Raw genomic sequence first — 22,723 nt, 5'->3', positions numbered from 1 at the left:
CCCCAAAGTTAGAGTGTAATGTGCCAGGGTGGTGATTAAGCGCTAAAGGCAGATCAAGGTTTGACCTAATAAGACCATGTCATTGGCATATTGGAGACATCTAAATGGCTCATCCAATAATTGGGGGGGGGGGGGGGGTTTGCATGCCACTTCCGACAGTTGACTATCAAGATGGGCCATGTAAATATTAAATAAGCAGGGGACTTGTGGGTGGTTTTCTGGCCATTGCCAATTTTAACTTGGACCCAGGTAGCTGAGTACAGATTGATCACGGTCTCCAGCAAATTTGGTGGAATTCCCCATGTTGCCATTTTAGCCCTTAGGCAATCCCTCCGTACCCTGTCAGATTCTTCTTTTAGATCCACAAAGCAGGCGTGGAGTTTTGTGCATTTTGCCTTGGCTTTTTCTATGAGGAAGCTGACTGCAAGGAGGTTGGTCATTGTGTTCATGCCTGGCCTAAAACCCGTCTGCGTTTTTGGGCTGATGGCTGCAGAAGGGCCCAGTTTTCCAGGTCAACTGAAAGATTGGAAGTGAAGATCTTGACTTCAACATAAATGAGGGCAAACAGTCTGTAATTTGCGTGGCCGGTCCCTGAATTTGATGTGAAGATGGGGTGCAGGATACTGCCTTGCCAGGATACAGGGATGAAAGTTGGTAAGAAAGGCTTGATTTAACAATGGAGTAAGGTACGCAGCCCAGAATTGTTGATCATGCTTAAACAAGGCGCTTGGAAGTCCACTCAGGCCTGGCCTGGTATGTCCCAGGGTGCCCACCCCAGGACACAGTGGTTTCCTTGCCCGCATTGGCACAGGCAGGGAAACCTGTGTTTGCTCTCACTTTGCAGGAGCCATTTCAAAGCTCCTGCCAAGCGAGAGCAAATACTAAGTCTGCTTCTAGCAGGTAGGAGAATGAAAAATGCTCCTGCCCCCTGCAAGCAGACTTTTACTCTGTTTGCCTGCCAGCCCAAAAGCAGGCAGGGAAACAGATGAAAATAATGCGTCCGCCTGCAGGGAGCAACATTTTTGCTGCTCCCTGCAGGCAGGAGCAATGTTGGCTCCCACTGGAGGTGGGGAGTTGGCTGGGGCTGCGGGGGCCTTAGAGCTCCCCCCATGGCCCCCAACTAGGATGCAGTGGGGTGCCTTGGGTGGCTCCATGGCACCCACTCTTTATTGGCTAGGCCCTGGGGATGAAGTGCCTGGGGCTGAAATAGGCCCACGGAGAGAGGCTGCACAGCCCCCTCACCTGTTTTTATTTTGCCTGGCCACGGGAATGGGCCCCCAGGGACCAACATTTGCCCAGGGAGGGGTCTGCACACCCCCTCCCTATTTTAAAAGGTGGAGAGCCCCAGGGCATGGTGTCCCAGGTCCAAATTGGCCCGGTTAGGGGGGTTGCATGGCCCTTTTATAATATGCCCAGACCCAGGGAGATGAGGTCCCCAGGGTCAGAAATCAGCCTGGGGAGGAGGCTCCGTGCCCCCTCCCCATTTACAATATAGCCGGACCCTGGGAGCTGGGGTACCTGGGGCCAAAATCGGCCCTGGGAGGGGGTGTGTGTGTGCCCCTCCCCTGTAAATCCAGCGGTGGACCCCAGGGATGCGGTCCCCGGGGTCAAAACCAGCCCAAGGAGGGAGGGCACATGCCCCCTTTACTAAAACATTTGACCGGCCCCTGGGGATGGGGTCCCTGGGACTGAAATCAGCCAGAGGAGGGGCGATGCATGCCCCCTCCCAGGTTTGCTACCTTTGGGGAGTTGGCAGCAGGGTCTGGCCGCAGGCAAGCCATTTTGGCCAACCCCCGGTTGCGCACAGCCATTGGCTGTGCACAGCGTGGGGTTGGCTGCATGCGGGAGCTTGGCTATGGCCAGGCCCTGCAGCTCAGCCATGCACCACATGGGGTTGGCTGCATGCAGGGGGTTGGCCGCAGGGCCTTGCCACAGGGTGCGGGGCAGCGGTTGGGGGTAACATATGGGTATTAAATATCACTTTACATAAAAAATAAACTAGAAATTCACTGAAAAAAGTCTAAGGTTACATGGGACGTTATAGTTAGGATATAGCTTTAAAAAATCATAATAATTCACTGAAAAAAACGAGGGGTACAAGGACATTATAGATAGGAAATAGACATAAAAAAACCTTAGAAATTCACTAGAAAAACAAGGGATACAGGGTTTTATAGTCAGGTTCATATTTACACACACGACACCATCTAAATTCAGCTGTTATAATTAGAGTTATCTCAAATAACTATAGCTCATGCCCCGAGGTAAATATAACACATATCCTTGCTATGCACTGATAATTACCCCACATGTTATATCACTCATGACATCTTTTATGATATCACTGATAATATCCCTGCAACCTTTGAGGTAAAAGTATTCATGAGAAAACTGTGCATGGTGAGGGCGCAAGTTATAGTTACTTATATAGTTTAAGGGGGCAGGGTAGGGATACCCTGACCTCCTAGGGCCCCTGGGGAAGACTTAGACGGACCACCCTGGGGGTCGAAAATGAAAAAACAGTAAAAAAAATGCACCAATTCCCGCCATACTCTTATGGGATTGAAAAAATAGTGGCGACCTGGATGCATTTCTAAACTATGAGCCCAGAGTGGCCATTCCCGGGCTCAAATTTAGAATGAGGAGGGAGCTGCGTGGCCTTCCTTCCTGAGCACCCAGAGGACCCGGGAGCCCACCCCAGGAGCCATACCAGTGTTTATGGGCAGGGGACATGGGGCCCTCTCTCGGTACAATCAGAGGCCCCGGGGAGCCCACCCCAGGCCTTACCATAATGTGTTTTGGTACGGTGGATATGCATCTCCTCCTCCCTGAGCCACCAGAGGCCCAGCGGAGTCCACTCCCAGGCCAAGCATATTCTGTATGGGAAGGGGGGATGTGGCCCCTCCCAGAGCCTCGAGAGACCCAGAGGAGTCCACCTCTGGGGCTGAAGATAATTTGCATGGGAAGGGCCACATGGCTCCCCCTTACCGAACCACAACAGGTCCCAGAGAGCTCATCCTCAGGGCCAAATTTATTTTAAATGGGGATGATGCATCCTCCTTGAGCCACTAAATGTCCTTGGAAGCCCACACCCTATTAGTTTAAGGGAGGGGGGTCCCACAGCACCCCTCCCTGCACCATTAATGGGACTCCATCCCCCCGGGCCAGTTCAGATGCTATGTTCACAATAGCACACCCCCAGGACATATTGGTTTCCCTGCCCCCAGCTTTGTGGGCAAAGAAACTTGTGTTTGCTCTCATTTAGCTGGAGCATTTTCAAAATATTGCTCCTGCCCACAGGGAACAGCATTAGGGAACAGTGCTGGCTCCTGCTGTATGTGGGGGCTGGTTGGGACCTCGGGGCTCCTCCGCTGCCCCAATGAATGTATGGTGGGAGCCCTGGGTGGGCATCAGGGCACCTACCTTTAAAGCGTCAGCGCCCGTGGGATGAGGTCCCTAGAGCTAATATCGGCCCGGAGAGAGGGGCTGTATCCCCTCCCAAACAAGTACGCTAGGCCCCGGGGGATAGGGTCCCTGGGGCAGAAATCATCCTTGGAGTGGAACCGCATGCCATCTCCTCCTGATAATAACGCGTGCCCTGGGGCTGAAATTGGTCTGGAGAGGGGCCCGCATGCCCCCTCCCTCTAAAAAGCATGCTGGGCCCCCTGGCAATAGAGTCCCTGGGTCAAAAGCGGCCTGGGGGGTGGGTGCCCCCCTCTTCCTGATAACAACACCGGTCCTGGAGGATGGGGTCCCTGGGTCCGAAATCAGCCTGGGAAGGGGTCCATGTGCCCCCCTCTCCATGATAACCATTCCAGGACTCAGGGAAGGGTGTGCCCAAAACCAAAATCGGCCTGGGGAGGGGGGCCACACATGCCCCTATTTGTAAAAGAGGGGCCCCTGGGGCATGGGCACCAGGGCCTAACAAGCCTTGAGGAGAGTAATCACAAAGACTCCCTCCCCTTTACTAAAAAACAACTGCCCTGGGAAATGGGGTCTCCAGGACCTAATGAGGATTGGGAAGGGGGCCACACTGCCCCCCTCTCCTTTAGAAAAAAAATCCCTGGAGGATGTGGTCCCCACCAGAGCCTAATGGGGAAGGGGTCACATGCCTCCCATCCCCTTTAAAAAAGGCCTTGTGGTCAACCCCTCACTGAGCACCACCGAAGGTTGTGTGCAGTGTGGGGTTGGCTGCCTTCACAAGAGTTGGTCTCAGGACCTGGACGCAGTCACAGACAGTCACACAGCTACTCAGATGACATATGTTAGAAATAGTATCACTCCTTACTAGAACATAGAGCATAGTAATTTAACTTATGCAGTAGCTTAGTATCTATCTTTAAGTCTCAGAAATGTGTACGAAACACACTCAATGGATGATGTAATCAATGATGTATTCAGTGATGTCATTTGAGATGTCACTTACAATGTCATGAGAGATGTAATATGTGCGGTCTTAAGCAGTGCATTGCGGGGGCGTCAGCTATAGTTTGCTCAGGGAACTATAATTGCTGAAGTTTTATGGTTTTGTGCGTGTGAAATCTGAGCCTAACTATAACGTCCCCGTAACCTTTGTTTTTTTAGTGTAGTTCTATGTTTTTTTCATGTTAATTCCTAACTATAACATCCTTGTGACCTTTGGGTTTTTAGTGAATTTTGAAGGTTTTTAAAATTCTATATCCTAACTGTAACCTGTATACTTGGAGAGTGGATGTGTGAGTGGCTGTATAGGTTGGTGAGTGGGTGTGTGAGTGGCTTAATGGGTCTGTGAGTCGGTGTGTGAGTGGCTGTAAGGGTCTGTTAGTGGGTGTGTGAGTGGCTGTATGGGTCAGTGACTGGGTTTGTGAGTGGCTGTATGGGTCTGTAAGTATCTGTATGCATGTATGACTGAGTGTGTGAGTAATTTTGAGGGTGTGTGAGTGGGTGTGTGAGAGGATTTATGAGTCAGTGACTGGGTGTGCGAGTAGCTTTATGGCTCTCCGAGTGGGTGTGTGAGTAGCTGTGTGGGATTGTGAATGGCTGTGTAGGTGTGTGAGTAGGTGTGTGAGTGGCTGTATGGGTCTGTGAGTAGGTGTGTGAGTGGCTGTATGGGTCTGTGAGTGGGTATGTGAGTGGCTGTATGGGTCTGCAAGTGGGTGTGTGTAGGGTTTTGTGGCTGTATGGGTCTGTTAGTGGGGGTGTGCGAGGTTATGTATATGTGTGAGTGGTTGTGTAGGGGCTGGATGGATCTCTGAGTGAGTGTGTGAATGGTTTTGTGGGTGTGTGGGTGGGTGTGTAAGTGGCTGTGTGGGTCTGTGAGTGGATATGAGAGTGGCAGAATGAGTGTGTGACTGGGTGTCTGAGTGTCTGTGTGGGTGTGTCAGTAGCTGTGTGAATGACTGGGCCAGAACAGAACTTCACCTGCCCCTTTATCAAACAAAAGTCCGCAGTTTTGAACAAAATATCTACCCAACTAGAGTATTTTCTGCTGGTTAATTAGTAACTGCTAACTCGTTGGGTGAATGTCTAGTACATATTCTACACTGCAGTTACGTAATGGACCATGAGGAAATGTCTCCAGTGACCTTGTGTGCGTTTCAGCAATGTTATTGTTCCTTGTGCTCCTTTTTCCAGAAATCTGTGATAACATGACTCTTCCTATAGAGAAGAAAACAAGACTTCAAAGAGGTGAATCTTTACCAAACAAGGGTACTTTCTCTTTACTATATATAGTAGGTGTGTTTCTGTTTGGTGGAGACGTACTCATATTCTTTGTAATCAAGAAGGCATAGCCAAAATCAGCAGGAAACACACAGGGGAAACGTTTGGTAACCTGCCTATCAAGATCATTGCATACTACTAAGGTGGATGGAGCTCGGCCAAACAGGCAACGCTTCCGGATGATTTTGCACTTTTGCATACTTGTAGTAATTTAAAGGGAGAACCATGGACTCTGCTCTCACCAGGAGAGGGCAAGAAAGAACCCACTTGTCACAGTCACTACATACTGCACTCCAATAAATCAGGAGGCATTCATGGGGAAGGATGGGGCCAATTTTGGCCCTGAGTAATCAATCCCATGGGGCCCACCCACTTGACGCTGGGTGCCCTTACCCCACCCAGATCACTCAGGGTGCAGTGTTGGGGACTGCGGAGGGAGCCTTAATGCCCCTGTGGTCCTCACCGGCCCCCCTCCTCCCTCCAACCAAAAATGCTGCTCCCTGCATGCAGGAGCAATACTTACATGTGTTTTCCTGCTTGCTTGACAGCGGCCAGGAATACAAATGAAAGTCTGCTCTCAGCTGGCGGGAGCAATACCCTGCTCCTGCTCACTGGGAGCAGACTTACTGTTTGCGCTGGCTTGGCAAGAGCTGTCAAAACTCCCGGCAAGCAAAAGCAAACATCTATGTTCCGAGGGTGGGCACCTAAAGACATATGAAGTCTGCCCTGAGGGGTGGCGGTCCCCAGAGCCATTAATGGCTCCAGGAGGAGGACTGCGCGCCCCCCATCTTTTATTATTTTAGGGACTACCCTGGGGAGGTGGTGGTCCCCGGGGTCAAAAACAGACAGGGAAGTGGGGGGCGCCAGGCCAGCCCCCGCCACCTTTATCTTCAATCGGCATGGCCCTAGGAAGGTGGTGGTCCCCAAGGCCGTAAAAGTCTTACAGATGGGGGATGGTCACCCCCCCCTTTAATATTTTCACATTGGCCTGGCCCCGGGACTGTGGCCAGGCCCACCCTCCCCATAATATCTATAGAAATATGCCCCTGGGACCTGGCCCAACCAGGGGCTGAAATACAAAGAAGCACATGAGATACAAATTGTTTTTTGAAAAATCTTCATGCAAATTTGTCGATCTGCCACGATTTTTGCTGCAGATTTGTTTTAGAAAAAATGCTTTTTGGCCCAGATGGGGTCCCTGGGGTACCCCCGCACCCGGCCTAGGGGTTTAGGGTTTTCCTACCCTCCCACTTTTCTTTATTTAAAAAACTTTTTAGGGACTCAGCTGAGTCCTAGTCCCAAAATTGCTGCCAATACTTCCTGGTTGAAATGTTGGCAGCCAATCCGATCTCAGCATGAGATCTGTTGGATTCTCAGAGGGTCCATCCACACTTCTAGATTTACAAATGTATTTTTCCTTTTGTATCTCAGAAACTATTGAACGGATTTACACTAATTCACTAAAAGCACTCTTTCTTGGCCCAGATTTAGCTTTCGGCCAAATTTGGTGTAATTCCGTTCAGTGGTTCGGGCTGGATTCGTATCTAAAATCCCTATGGGACATTGCATGGGGAAAACGTTTTTTGGGATCCCCCCTTTTTCTCTACCCCCGCTTGATGATTCACCTCGAAACCTACAAGACAGCAGCTTGATGGTGCATACTAGTTCTGAAAATTTTGTGAAGATTTGTCAGACGGTGCCAAAGTTATTAGCAAATCAAAAAATGCTTTTCCTACGGAATCTAGGTCCTAACGATAATTACTTAGTGACAACCGGCAGTAGGTAATGTACACACATGCATACATACACACTCAGCCGAGTCCCAAGATGGCTGCAACACTTCCTGGTTGAAGTATAAGCAACCAATCAAATTTTAGTAGGTTCCACTGCAAGGAATTGCGGCCCCAGATATCTATATTTTTCAATTTAGATATCTGAAAAACTACTGAACAGATTTACACCTAATCACAAAAAGCACACGTTCTGGACAAACATCTATCTTTCTGAAAAATTTGGTGTATTACTGTTCAGCAGTTTGGGCTGTAGTCTTGTTCAAAAAATGAAAAATCCCCATGGACTTAACATTGGGAAAACGCATTTTGGGACCCCCCTTTTTCTAGGCCCCGCTTGTGGCGATTCGTCAAACGGTGCCAAAGTTATTGGCAAAAACAAAAAATGCTTTTCCTATGGAAACGTTGGTCCTAACTATAACTACCTACTGGTTATCTCAAGTAGGTAATAAATATATATATATATATATATATACTTCTATGACTCGTACGCTATCTAAATCACCTGGGACACTGCACAAGTGATGCCATACCTGTGAAAAAGACAGTTTGTCGAAACGCGTCAGGGCCCTCACGTCTTCTTCTGTCTGCGCTATTGATAATAAATGCAGTTTTTCCGGATCCAGGGCGTGGCACATCTTTTCTTTATATATATTTATATATATATAGTCAAGGTACTTAGATGAAGAGTTAGGAATACAAAATGTATGTATACTTACATTTTTATATTTTGTCCATCAATATTTTATCTACGATATTAGTCCCTCATGGTTTTCTGGATTGGATATTCATGCACAGCTGAGAAAAGGTTGCCACAAAGTCAGGGGATGAGCCTAAGCAGTAAAATCCTTCCCACAGCCCACAACCCACCCACAAAAAGAACCAAATTAAATCAGTGGCAGCTCCTCCGCTAAGGCGGTAAGGCGGAGGAGTGTCATCCTACTGCTCTCCGGGCAGTTCAAAAGGAAAAATAAAATGAAAATAATGCAACATTATTATAATTTTATTTTTCCCACTGCAGAGGCTCAGTTTCATGAGGGGCGGGGCTGGCCAGAGCAAGGGGGAGGATTGGTGGCATTCTCTAAGTGCGCATGACAGTTTGGCCAGCCATCTTGGGTCGGCCAAACAGTCATGCACGCTGTGCAATACAGCTGGTGGAGAACATTCCCAAGCTCCCATTACCTGACTGAGCACAGTACCATGGCATTTAGACCAATCACGATGCTTTGGCGCCTGTATCTTAGGATCTCAGTTTCTGCCATCATTTTCCTTTCAGTACCCACACTCTTTAAGGTAACCACTCTGGGAAGAAATAGTGTAACACATTTTATATTGTGCATGCTCACAAATTACTTTATGCCTGATTTCGAATTTGGTTGTGCAGGACATCCGCCGAAGATGGGTGGCTGTCCGTCCGCCGTACTTTAGAGTACATTACCATGTCTGGACTCTAAATAGAGCAGGAGGGACATCAGCCTCTTTTTGGCAGATGTTCTGTATTTTCTGCTAGAAACTGTCCTATTACATTGAAACCCCACCCAGTTGTATTTATGCAGATAAAACTGCAGCCAGTGACTAGTCAAACTGCATTAAGAGTGAGCCAGCAAACACCTTGGCCACGGTTTGCTCCTACCTGTGTGCGACGACATGACAGATTCTCATAACAAAGGTTATGAGCAGGGTGGAGGTTAGGCTTATGTCTCAACAATTGCCAGAAAATGACTGATACTGAAGACACAAGAAGTAATAGGGGTTCACTCGATATCACAGGGGGTGATTGAGTCCTGGGACGTTGGTGTAGATTACATGAAGCCAGGCTTTCGCAGCATATTCTGGGCCATGGACTCAGAGCTCTCTAGAAGCTTCAGGAGGGTGACTGCACTAAAGTATTCCTACCCATTTTTAGGACTCGCCTAACCGCACCCATGCACTGGTGCTGCGTGGGTTATTGTATACAGTGAAGGGCTTGGAGCCCGCCCATTACTTACTATTGGTTGGCAACATCTTCACTCTTCTTTTCTACTTTTTAGTAGGACAGCACAGGTCATGCAACAGTTCCATTCCTCTAGGTGGAGCATGGACGAAGCACTGATTAATTAAACTTAATTAGTGGCCGTCTGCTCCTCGTGCTATGATTAAGGTACTATTTCTTTTTTCCACCTCCCACTCCCCCTTGTGCCTGGCTCTTTTTTCCCCTCTAGCATGAACTGGACCGGAAGGTATTGAAGCTCTTAAGATGAGCTCCAGACAGAGGCACAACTAGAGCCAAATTTCGGGGGGGGGGGGGGCGCTAATTCTTCCAGCACTAGTCAGAGTGGAGATGCAGGGGCTCTAAGAAGGGGTGAAAACACAACAAAGCCTCGTTAACATGTAAATGTGCTTTTAAAGACCTGTGAAGTACTGGGTGAGGCACTGCAGCTGTGTGTGTGCCCGGGAAGCTATCTCAGCCCGTGCTGCCACACAGATGTGTGGGGGGCTGAGGCCCTTTGAGCCCAACGGGCGTTGCGCACCTGGCTCCAGATACATTACCTTGATGTTTCTTTATTTTTTTAATTATGAACCCGGACACTTTAAACAATGTTACATTCATGTGTTGTTTTATTTTAGTTTAAGCAGGGGTCATTAGGTTTTATGCTCACAATCTCAGGAAGTTGAGCCAATGCGGAGACTCAAACATAGCCCCTGTGCAATTTTACAGTGTTTGGTGCTTTGAACTGAATTGAGTCTGTCATGCAGTGGTGTAACCTAGGCCCCACAGACAGGGCTCGAGTCGGGGTACCAAGCGGGTGGACGGCATCCCCCCACTTATTTTACCGGGGGGGACCATCCCCCCTGCTAAACAGGTGGACTTCACTGTTTGGCCTCTCTGGAACGAGATCGGAGCTCACAGCACGCAGTGAGCTCCGATCTTGTCCCAGAGAGGATGCAGAGGTAAGGCGGGCACATTCCACGAGCAGGTGGGCATTTGAAAGGAGTTGGGGCGGTGCACCTCTTGGGAGCCGTCTCTATCGGGTTTGGAAACATACGGGGAGGCAATGAGCTCAATGGTACAAGCCACCTTTCGTGACATCACTTCCTGTCATGACGTCACTTCCGGTGACAGCGTCCCCGCTCTTCTTTTTTTAGGACTTGTGCCATGCCCACTGCCCGTGCAGCACGGTAGGCCCCCCAAAGCTCCAGGGACCCCCTCAGCACAGTATCCTTACCTAAGAGTTTCTCATTAAATCTGTAGGAGGGCCCCTCCATGGACCGGGTACCTTGCAGGCGGGGCCTCTCAAGTTTCATTAAGCCACTACTGGCATGGAATTCCTCATTGCTTCCAAAGCTCCGATGCCTTATGGAAGTCACTGCTTGCAGGATATGTGTTTTAATGTACTGACCCACACTTTAATTTTTTGAATTGCAGTTGTTTTTTATATCATTTTTACACTTTTTGGGGTTTGTGCTTTTTTTATTGCAAAAATGTATTAATAATGAAGAGACACAGGCCTCCTGAACAATTTTGTTTCCATGCGCCTATATTGCTCTCTCTCCCCATGTTTATTTTACCCCATCGGCCACCACTCTCTTTATAGCTGGTCTGGTCCATGAGGATCTCTGTGCTTCGTCTTATATTCCTAACCCAGTTTCCTGTTAAAATGTTATCAGACCTTTTCTTTGTATTCTTTTTTCAATGCCATGCGGCACAGCATAAGCGATGCTGTGTAGCATAGCTAAAAAGCATTGGCGAGGCCTATAGGTCCCAAAGGCGAGAACTATTGGCTTTGTCAATGCTGTTGCTTCAGAGTCTAACTGTGTGTGGCCTGAGAAGCGATCAGAGAGGCCAGGCTCAAGTCACTAATAGTGTATATCATAAAACGGAGTACTCAACATAGTACCATCATGGCAACAGGACCCCCTCCCCTCAACTTAGCATGCATCCCGCAAATAAATACACGCCACACAAGTATTAACTTGGGAAAAACTGCTGCAGGTTTATTACATACAACGTTATGTAATCTTGTGCGTTAGCTTACGGGCGATCCAAGGCCAGGCAGCATTCTCGCACCTACCCGCCTGATGAGCCAAGCAGCACCGTGGCGAACCACCTATGTACTGCCCCTTCTGGTAATGCCCTTCCAGGATCACATGACCATTGTTCCCTTATACTCACGTCCCTTTCGGGGCGGAGCGTAGCTAGGCAAGCCCCCGGTTGCTCAGGCCCACAACCGCCCGAAGGACTAATGGGGCGCCGACACAGGTTCCAGGAACATCCCATGAAGCCCCTGGGGTTAGGCTCTGGCACCCCTATGTGCCACGCTGAGGTACCCTTCTGTACCCATATGCTTCCAGATCGCCCTGTAACTCCACCTGCAACGATAAAATGAAACATTAAAAAGTTCATGCCACGTCACTTTACGCTGGGAAAGCGGTAGGGTGGGAGACAGCGTGTCCGCCCCCCAGGCATCCACGGCGCGTCCGGTGCACCAAAAGGCAGAAAACATGGCGAGGGGACCTAAGTACCCCTTGCCCTGCCTGGTGCACCGGACGTGACGTAGCACGCCCTCGACCCCCGAGTTGACTCCTCCCTGAGCCATCCCCCCCTTTGGTGGACAAGGGGGGGTAAGGGGGGAGGTAAGCCCAATGGTATTAAAGGGCCGCCCTCTTGAGTGGCCCCCTGCGGTGGCCTCGGGCAGCTGCAAATACACACAAACATGCAGTCTGCGCGTGCGCACTATGCCTTAGAATAATTTGAATGACCTGGGTGCTGTAGGCTGTACCAGAAAATAAATAACTGCAGGTGGGGCTGGGCAATACCAATTAGTAATTTATATATCGCATATTAAGCAGGGTTATTATTGTATTTTTTTTAATTAAAGTTCAAACCGTAGTGTTTGTAGCAATAATAAAACGTGGCGTGGTAACAAAATGCAGCTATCTGCTTGCCTTGCAGATGTGAAATCGACCAGTGGGACTCTGATGATCCTGTGCCACGCGAAGAGCTGCTCAAAAAGGTTGCTGGGGCGAAGGGTCTATACTGTCTCCTGACAGAGAAGATTGATGAGGAGCTTTTGAGAGCAGCAGGTACAGTATCAAAACCCAGGAAAATATTTTCGAAATGTATTTTTCCCGTTTGTTCGATCATGTGGGATTGGTAACAGAATATCGTTGCCTAAACGTCGTCTGACAAAACAAATTGCGCCATAAGTATTGTTTCGCCCCTTTCGAGGTAATAAAAATCATTTACACGCCCTGAAGCAATATTTTTCAAAACGATATTTAGGCCTCGCTATTTACGCCAAGTTGATATTTTTCTTAACACTGTCCATCGGGTGGCCTGATGTCTCAGCTCACATCCATTGCCTTGAGGCCTTCTGATAGAATGCTGTCCTAGTCTCGGACTCAACTCTGGGGCAAACATACTCTTTAGAAAAGTCACCTAACTCCAAAAATATGCGGTGCTCCTTAGAAAACAAAAAATCGTAATAAAAAGAATAGGCGGAAACGCTGTAAAGATTCCAGGGGATACTTAGCATGTGGAATTTCTCACAAGGTCTATGCTTCAATCTGCATAATAATAAAAATAATAATAATAATAATAATAATAATAGTACTTTGAAAGGATCTTTTATTTAACAAAGATAGCTCGATTGAGGGCTTATTGACAGCTTTATTTATCCATGTTTCACCCTCACCTTACAAAAGTGCTGTTTTTTACAATTGTGAGAAGATGTAAAACTTTTCCCAAATGCATTAGTCCCCTGAATAACAAGTGGTAGTGGGTTGCATTGGCAACAGTCACTCTAGAATGGTGGAAATAGTCCCTCATCCTTGAAATCGTATTAGTATGGAGACTAGCAATGAGAGCTCAAGTGAATTTATAAATAGATCATGTCAGAAGGGTTGATCTCCACTCCGTAAACAATTTATGATAAGCCCATTGGTTCTAGGAGAAACAAGAAGGAAGAAAGAAAGAGCAATATAGGAAAACAGTGACAAAGGGAAAACAAGCATTTGCAATGCAATCGGTCTCGCCTTTGGGACCTTATATGTATTTAGCTATGAAGCACATTAGCTTGGGTGCTGAAACTTCTACTGTTCTTTAACATGGAGAGAAAGTAAGCACCAAACTGCGTGACACAGACATGCCAGGTATGGGAACACATGGAGAGAAATATTGCCTTTCAGCAGTGGCGGCTCCTCGAGGGAGTGCTGTGGGGCGGGGGAGGGGCAGGGTGGGCGGTAGTAAACTCCGGCATACGGCCGAACGGAGGTAAGTAAATAAATAAATAAAACTAATTACATTGCGCGCGCTGCATTGCATCGCTGCAATGCAACGCACGCAAAGTGCAAAAAAACAATGGATTTAGGCCCAGATCTCTGTACTGGGGTGAATGTATGACATTGTTCTGCATTATGTCCATCAACTGTTGTTTTGCATTTGTCACCCCGAGTGGGTTGGGTATGCTCAGACGTGAGTCCCATGCTCTCCACACCACTGGAATCAAGCTATCCTGGCTGAAGACGGCTGATAGCCAGAAACCGGTCCTAGGATGCTTGATTTCGGTCCAGGAAAAACATGGCTTGGCAGTTCGGGCTGGACTGTTCCCATGAGGCACAGGGTCAAGGCTGATTTGCATATGGCCATGTCTGAACTGGGGTGGTGTGGAGTACAAAAAAACGATGGATTTAGGCCCAGATCTCTGTACTGGGGTGAATGCATGACATTGTTCTGCATTCTATCCATCAACTGTTGTTTTGCGTGGGGCGGGCGGTAGTAAACTCCGGCATACGGCCGAACGGAGGTAAGTAAATAAATAAAACTAATTACATTGCTCGCGCTGCATTGCATTCTGCAATGCAACGCACGCAAAGTAATTTGTTTTATTTATTTATTTACTTACCTCCGTTCGTCCGTATGCCGGCATTTACTACCACCCACCATGCCCCTCCCCAGCCTCACTTGCCTCTGCACTCCCTCGAGGAGCTGCTACTGCCTTTCGGCTGGAAATGGAATAGTCCAAAACCCTGTTTTTAATATAAAATCAGAGCCTTTGGTGGTCATATCAATGAAAATACAAGATAAAAAAAAAATAGTATTGTCTACCGGTGCTCGTGGAAGACAATTTCTATGGACTCGAATCTAGAGAATGCTGAAGTGGTTCTGGTATTTTACTGACCTCTGCTGGTTGTATTCTATCAAGAAAGTTAAATAGAGGCAGTTGCCAGAAAAAGAAAAAAAGAAAGTCCCTCAGCAGAAAGCAATTCTGGTATTTTATTGACCTCTACTGATCGTTTTCTATCAAGGCAGTTAAATAGAGGCAGTTGAACAAGCAGAAAGGCATTCTGGTATTTTACGGATCTCCACTGGTCTTTTTCTACCAAGACAGTTAAATAGAGGCAGTTCAACAGAAAAAAAGTCCCTAAGCGGAAGCAGACAAGTCCTAGGGCTGATCTCCAGTGCCCACAAAGTACATACACATATAAGTATATACTAAAGTATATAAAAGAGGTCTTAAATGCTCAACCTAAAAAAACAGGCATGTAAAAGATCCTACACGTGAGACAGAGACAGAAAGTATGGGGTCGTGGAAGAAAAAGGCATGAGGTGGAATCAAGCCTGGACCATCCTGGTATTCAACAGCTCCAGCGTTTGGTAGCGCCAGCGAAGAGCTCCTACAAAATACTTTGGCCCCACTGCACATATTTTTTTTTAATACCTTAAGCACCGTATAAACAGTTTACTTCGATAATTACATTTATGTCCATATCCATTTGTTTTAAATCTCTTTGCTTGAAAGCTCCATATTCTTATGAATACTCTTGCATGTATTCTGTACACCATTTTGTTTGAATTAATGCTGCCATGTAACAATACCACTCACGCTTGCTGGGAACTCCAGCTCAGTATTCCATGTCCAGACATCAGCGGCGGCTGCCATAAACAAAGGGTGGTGGGGTGGCAGGGTTAACACGGGAGGCGTTGCACGGTTAGAAATACAATATGAAAATACAACATACTTTTTGCAACCGGCCGCCTATAGCATCGCACCTCGTTGCGCCGCCTCTCCTCTTCCTGCCTGGTCCTAGCAGCCCATGGGACAGACTCCCTGTCCAGTCCCTGCTCTGCAGAGCAGTGCTGTGATTGGTCTAAGCGGGAAGGAACGACGCCCTGCTCAGACCAGGCAGTCTGTGAGGGTTTCTCCATCCCGGCTGCTCACTGCAGCTGGACTGGAGAAAACCTAAGTGCGCATGTGTGTTTTGGTCAGCCTGAGACGGCCGGCCAAACACACAGGAACAGTTACGGAGTGGAGTGCACGTAGCACTCCTCCTTCTCCCTTCCATGCCTCGGCTCACCACTCCCAAAAACACAGGAGCACTTAGGGAGTTGAGTGCACGTAGCACTCCTCCTCCCCCCTCCCATACCTCGGCCCGCCCCTCCCAACAACGCTGGCTAATAGCCGGCAAATGCAAAATTAAATGATGCAAGAACATCGGTTTATATTACATTTGCTGACACTGAGCCAGGCAGTAGGCGACGCTCCTCCGCCATTGCAGAGGAGCCGCCACTGCCAGACATGGTTCTGACCAGAATCTTCTAGTTCAGTGGGTACCTGAAGATGGACACTAAGGCTTTAAGTAGGAGTGCCTCCGAGGGTAATATGCTGTTTATTACACCTGAGAAAATCTAACCCCCCAGGATAGCATTAATTGGGTGTGATAAATTGCATATATTACAATATTTCCCATAATAGCGAGGAAAAGCAGCATATTTTGGTTCTTTTCGCCCCAAAATCATTATTTCATGGTACTTACCAGCTTTTTTCCCCCTTTAATTTAGTGAAGGTAATTTATGGTGGGTCTGAACTAAATCTAGAAACCTTACATAGAAACAATTCAACCAGTGCACATCCCTACTAGTTACTTTTCTCCAATTAGATTACAATTCGATCACTTCAATAGTTCACTTTGCTTCAGGTCCACATAAATATTACGATAGTACACAGTCCATGAGTGCTTGAAAGTTCTTATTTATTGATTATTATCTTGCCACATCGTCACAGCCGTTGGCTGTGACGATGTGGCAAGATAATAATCAATAAATAAGAACTTTCAAGCACTCATGGACTGTGTACTATCGTAATATTTATGTGGACCTGAAGCAAAGTGAACTATTGAAGTGATCGAATTGTAATCTAATTGGAGAAAAGTAACTAGTAGGGATGTGCACTGGTTGAATTGTTTCTATGTATGGTTCATGAAACTCTACCACACCTTCTGTGGGCAGATTATCGTGACGAAAATTGCTTAAGGGTGAATAAGTATCCGACCAGTTGAGCACTCCTAAATTGAGCACTTTTGTGTGTTATTGGAAAAACTATTACTATGGGAAAAATGCAATAGTGATGTGCTGATCATAATAGCAAGTTCACCCGGGTTTTTTTGTTGATCTAAATCTAGAAACCTGCTGGTGTACGGCAAATATATTAGTTGTGGAGAACAGAACAATTTATGTTCCCAGCACATTCTTTGCATAACAGAATATAAGTAGCAGTGGGACTTGGTGGCATAGTTTCTTGAAGAGGCCTATTTGAGTAAGATGGCAACCCCTATCCCGTCTAAGATCAGTGTTTACGACCCTAGGTTGGCAGTAGTGCACCAAACTCTGGAACCAAACATGGCCGTTGGCCTTGCACAGCAGAAGATAAGCAAATGTCAGGCCCTCATATCAACACAACCTACTGAAGAGTATCCTTGGGTTTGTGCAGCAGCGAGTGAGCCCAGGGCCTGTCTTCTGCCAAACCCTGGACCTAGTCCCTGTGCTAACACAGCACACAGTGCAGGGGTTGGTCACAGTTCCTCGTTTTCTTCCAAGTTCTGCACCCAGCCCAATTTGGTCATCGCTTTCAGCTCTTTTCAGCAGGAGAATTGGCTACAGGGAATGGATTCAACCAGGTCTTGCACCTTGTACCTATGTGGACACAGCCCAACGTGCACAGTGTTCTAATGTGCATCCCACATAGTCTAACCCTTGGCAAGAACCTGTGCCTATACCCCATGTGAGCACTGTCCATTGCAAATGTCCTTCATCCATATGCACAAGGTGCGTGCCACTGGGCCTTCTTCCAGTGTGGACATAGCCCACGCTTTACATCCTTTGGCTTTGCACAGCAGAGGTGATAGCACCCATGAAGTGATAGCCCATAGCGCACCTCGTTTAGCCATGCTCAGTGAGGGCTGGCATTTGGCCAGGACCTATGCAAAGTCCACATATAGACACCGGTCACGGCACAAAGACAAAGGCTATGCACAGCAGAGTTTAACTGCTCAGGGCTAAAGACCGTGTGCCTCAGAGTCCGCAAGAGTTGGCAGAAAGATCTGGGCTTTATCCAGGCCCTGCATCTAACTCACTTGTGATTGGATGTGCACAGCAGGGGTTGGCTGTAGAGCCAGCACCCAGCACTCATGCGTTCATGGGCCTGGGACCAGGACCCAGCATTAGGTGGACATTACCAAATTGCTCATTTCTGAAAGGTGTGAAGAGTGCGGGTGGGCCGCAGAGTCTAGCCGTTGGCCAAACTCTGCCCCAGTTCTTGTCCGAACATTACCCACTGTGCTGCAGGGATTGACTGCATGGCTTGGCTTTCAGCAACTACCTTCAACCAAAATTGTAAGGTCATAACCCACTATGCACTACCATGAACTCTTTGCTGTGGAAACTGGTCACACAGTCCGGCCTGTAACCATACCCTGTGCTCACCCTCAGGTTGGACATAGTCAACTGTGCACAACTTTAGGCCATGCACAGTCAGGCTGGTGACTCTGCGGTGTCGGCCAGCGCAGACTAGAATTGTATTTAGTTTTTATCCAATGTTTTGCATCTGCTTTTTATTACATGGGCTATTGTCCTTTAAATTGCATTTTGGGGCAGCATTGGATTAGCGACTGTTAGAACCCGTTTTTACTCTTCTGTTGATACTATCGTTTTTCTCTGGCAGGCATCTTTGTTTGCCACTATGTTCCACAGAGAGAAGCATTCTATTTGTTTGACGCTTCTTCTTGCTGTTTGTACCGACCTCAGGGACGTGCAGTAAGCCCCACTAGGGCATTGAAGATGAGCCTAAGGCAAGCCTGTCTGCACCCATCCGCGCCTGGACGTGGCTAGGGATGCTGCCGGTTTGAGTACAGCTAAACATCGGCTTAGCCATACGAGGCTGACCCTATGAATCCGGAACAGATGGTGAGGTGTGAAGGAGGGGAAGTGGTAGGCCCTGGTATGACGGGACATTGGTTTTGCTCTTTGTGCAATTGGACTGCTGGGAGGTATAAGTTTGAGGTGATGGTGGCCATGGAGGAGGCACCCCCTAAAAACGGTGAAGAAGAGGATTTTGGGGAGTAAAAAAGCCAGAAGAGGCCAAATGTGCATTAATTTACGCCCGTTCCCTTATAAAACGCAGTCTAGAAACTAGCTAGTTGATTGCGACAAAGCAGGTAGACTGGCTGTTTTTTACAGAGACATGGGCCAAGGAAGGCTCTGGCCCAGATTTTGCAGTCGCTACACCACCAGGTTTTGCAGTGGTGAAACTGGATTGGAGTGTTCAGAGGGGTGGAAGTTTGGCCATTGTTTTTAGGGAACAGCTGAGCGGCACGCTAGAGCATTTCATCAGCGGTGGCAAAGGTTGTGAGGTGGTACACTTCAAAATTAATAATAAACATTCTGTAATTTTGGCGGGCCTCCTGATCTATCGTCCGCCAAGTATCAAAAAGTTGTTAATTATGAACTGGCATCAAGTACTAGAGCCCTTTATCTGCTGTGGCATTCTCACCGTACAGGGGGAGTTCAATTTCCATTCAGAGGAGAGTGACCATGCTACTAGGACTCTACTCAACCTCATGCAGTTTCGACCTTAGCCAGCGAGTCAATGCCCCGACTCACAAAGCCGGACATACATTGGGTGGGATCTTTTCCAGTCAAGAGACTCTGACTGTCGGCGATTGAGTGCAGTTAAGTTTGTCGGATCTCAGTCTGGCAAGGTTTTGAGCACACAGGGGAGATGGGGACATGTGGTGGAAAGTACGTTGGGCACCACTAAGAGTGTTAGAAATTGGAGGAAACTCATGGCCTGTTAAAATTCAAAGAGAAAGATTTTAAGGGTCCAGACTCCTTGGCAAAGAATTTCAACAATTGGGTGAGGTCAGCCATTGAGTAGATTGCCTCTCTGGCCAAAGCCTGCCCTAAGGGTAAGAGGAAACCCTCTGCCCCGTGGTTTTCTGAGGAGTTCAAGGAGCTTTCAAAGGCAGTGTAGGAGAGAGGAATGCAGTTGGAAATTGGCTCCTAAATTGGAAGAGAAAACTAAACATAAGGATCTCATTCTCAAATACAAACAGGGTATCAAGAAGGTGAAAGCTGTGTATTTCTCCTAGAGGATTAGGTCGGCTATTAACATCCCTATGAAACTTTTTTGCATTGTGTGTGCCCTCTTGCACCTTCCGCACATCAGGTGGTGGAGAACTCACAGGCTTTCTGCAATAAAGTTGCAGAGTTCTTCAAAGATAAGATCTTGAAGATCTTTACAGATTTCCCTGTGCCTATGGATAATCCTGGTAATTTGCCTGTGGACATTCCAGGTAATTACAAAAGGGTGAGGAAAGTGCTATGGATCTCTTTGAGGAAGGTGTGACCCCCGAACTACATTACCCCAGATATTTAACCAGGTTTTCCCTGTTGCCTGCTTCTAAAATCAAGACTCTGTTGGGGGGTGCTACTTCAGGCTCACCGGACAATCCCAATCCGCCCAGGTCCCGCAGCTTGTCCCTGACTGATTGCGGAGACGCTGAAGAAGGTCTCTTCTCAGCTTCTGGAGTCCAGAGATTGCCCGCAGGGTTGGAAGGAGGCAGTTGTTATCCCTCTGAAGGAAAAAACAGAGGGAGACTCTATTGATTTAAAAAACGTGCGCATTATTTCGCTGCTTCCTTCTCCATATAAAATCTTGGAGAAGCATATAAACCAGAAACTAGCCTAGTTGCTCCAGGATCAAGCACTCCTGACCCGTCTTAAAACTGGAGAAGGAGAAATCACAGCAGCAAGTCCGCGCTTATAACGACCGCTAACTTAATTTACAGGCAAGTCGACCAGGGTGGTGTGGCTTTCTTGGTGCTGCTGGACCTGGTCCCAGCCTTTGACACGATATCTCCATCTCTGTTGGTGCAAAGACTGCGTCAGGCTGGGCTGAAGAACATGACGCTTTGCTGAAGTCCTTCCTGTTGGACAAGATGCTCACTGTTAGCTGTGGGGACTTCAGAGCTATTCATTTCCAGCTCCCCTGTGCTGTCCCACAAGGGTCCTCCTTAAGCCTGACCCTATTTAGTCTATATGTTGCCCCCTTGGTGAAGCTGGCATGCTCTTTTGGTTTTCTGGTATCATCCTATGTGGATGACACTCAGATCATCATTCATATCTCTGATGACTGGAAAGAGATGGCTAAAGGTTCAGGGCTTGCATGATGGAGATCAGCAGGTTGATGAGGGAGAAATGGCTCAAAATGAATAGGGAGAAAACCGAGATCTTGGTCTTTGGAAGGGAAAGTTCCATTTGGAATAGACGCTGGTGGGCAGAAATGTGTGGTACCGAACCTACCCTGGCGGCTGCAGCCAAAAACCTGGATGTGACTTTTGATAACACTTTGACTTTTGACACCCAGGTGAATAGAATTGTGAACTCCTGCTTCTGGATTATCAAGATCTTGAAGAAAATTCAGCAATTTCTCCCGAAAGAGCTTAGGGTGTCAGTGGTCCTTGCACTTATCAGTACTCGCTTAGACTACTGTAATGCCCTGTATTTTAATGCTAACTAGTTCTCCCTAAACAAGCTTTAAACCATCCAAAATGTGGCAGTTTGCTTGGTCCTGGCGGTACCTAACCATTATCCAGTCAGGGAGGAATTGAGGTCCCCACACTTACTGCCAGTTCAGAAGCTGGTGGTTTTTAAAGCCCTCTGCTTGGTCTACAGTCTCTCAACTTTCACGGGCCATCCTACCTCAGGACAACCTTTAATGGGTATGACCCTATGAGGTCCCTGAGATCTGCCGGTTGATGGAAGGTGGTTGTTCTAGGACATTGCACATTGGCAAACACACAAGATGATGGACAGAATGTTTCACATTGGCAAAACTTTCACCCCCAGTCACAGATCTGGGTTTAATCCATCGTGATTTCGCTCACCACGCCACCCCAGTTCAGACATGGCCATATGCAAATCAGTCTTGACCCTGTGCCTCATGGGAACAGTCCAGCCCGATCTACCAAGCCATGTCTTCCCTGGACCGGAATCAAGCATCATAGGACCGGTTTCTGGCTATCAGCCAGGATAGCTTGACTCCAGTGGCGTAGTGAGCATGGGACCCACGTCTGGGCATACCCTTCCCACATAGGGCGAACAGCAAAACACACAAGATGATGGACGGAATGTTGCACATTGGCAAAACATTCACCCCCAGTCACAGATATGAGTTTAATCCATTGTTATTTTGCTCACCACACCACCCCAGTTCAGACATGGCCATATGCAAATCATTCTTGACCCTGTGCCTCATGGGAACAGTCCAGCCCGAACTGCCAAGCCATGTCTTCCCTGGACCGGAATCAAGCATCCTAGGACGGGTTTCTGGCTATCAGCCGTCATCAGCCAGGATAGCTTGACTCCAGTGGCGTAATGAGCACGGGACCCACGTCTGGGCATACCCTTCCCACATAGGGTGAACAGCAAAACACACAAGATGATGGACGGAATGTTGCACATTGGCAAAACATTCACCCCCAGTCACAGATCTAGATTTAATCCATCGTTATTTTGCTCACCACGCCACCCCAGTTCAGACATGGCCATATGCAAATCAGTCTTGACCCTGTGCCTCATGGGAACAGCCCAGCCCGAGCTCCCTCTCATAATGACATCCGCCAGGCTGTGGAATTCCATCCTGAAAAACATCAGGAGTTTAAATACGTACCTGATATTCCGTAGGCAGGTCAAAATTTGATTATTCTCAAACTAACACTACATCTCAGTTGTTGGATTGTTTTGGTTCTCTCTGCTCTGGGCCTTCACCAGTCACTCAGTTCCATTCAGTTCAGTGCTAAGATGCCTTCTGGGTTTTTTTCCGCACTTTAGAAATACTACAATTGCAATCACAAGTATGAACATAGAGGCAGGCCTTTAGCCCTGCACCCAGCTCTTCTGTGACAGTATCTCATGG

At 47.7% G+C, this 22,723-nt stretch overlaps 1 protein-coding gene across 1 annotated transcript in view; it reads left to right on the top strand.

The window, feature by feature from the left end:
- The window catches only part of LOC144818783 (glyoxylate reductase/hydroxypyruvate reductase-like), a 228,384-nt gene that overhangs the window by 39,323 nt on the left and 166,338 nt on the right, over positions 1–22,723 (top strand). Inside the window, exon 2 of the mRNA XM_078676526.1 lies at positions 12,424–12,554. Within this exon, the coding sequence (XP_078532652.1) occupies positions 12,424–12,554 (131 nt within the window). The remainder of the gene's footprint in view (positions 1–12,423; positions 12,555–22,723) is intronic.

This window comes from Lissotriton helveticus, chromosome 2_1 (genome assembly GCF_964261635.1).
Source record: "Lissotriton helveticus chromosome 2_1, aLisHel1.1, whole genome shotgun sequence".
NCBI lineage: Eukaryota > Metazoa > Chordata > Amphibia > Caudata > Salamandridae > Lissotriton > Lissotriton helveticus.
This window is presented reverse-complemented; position numbering and strand designations above follow the sequence as displayed.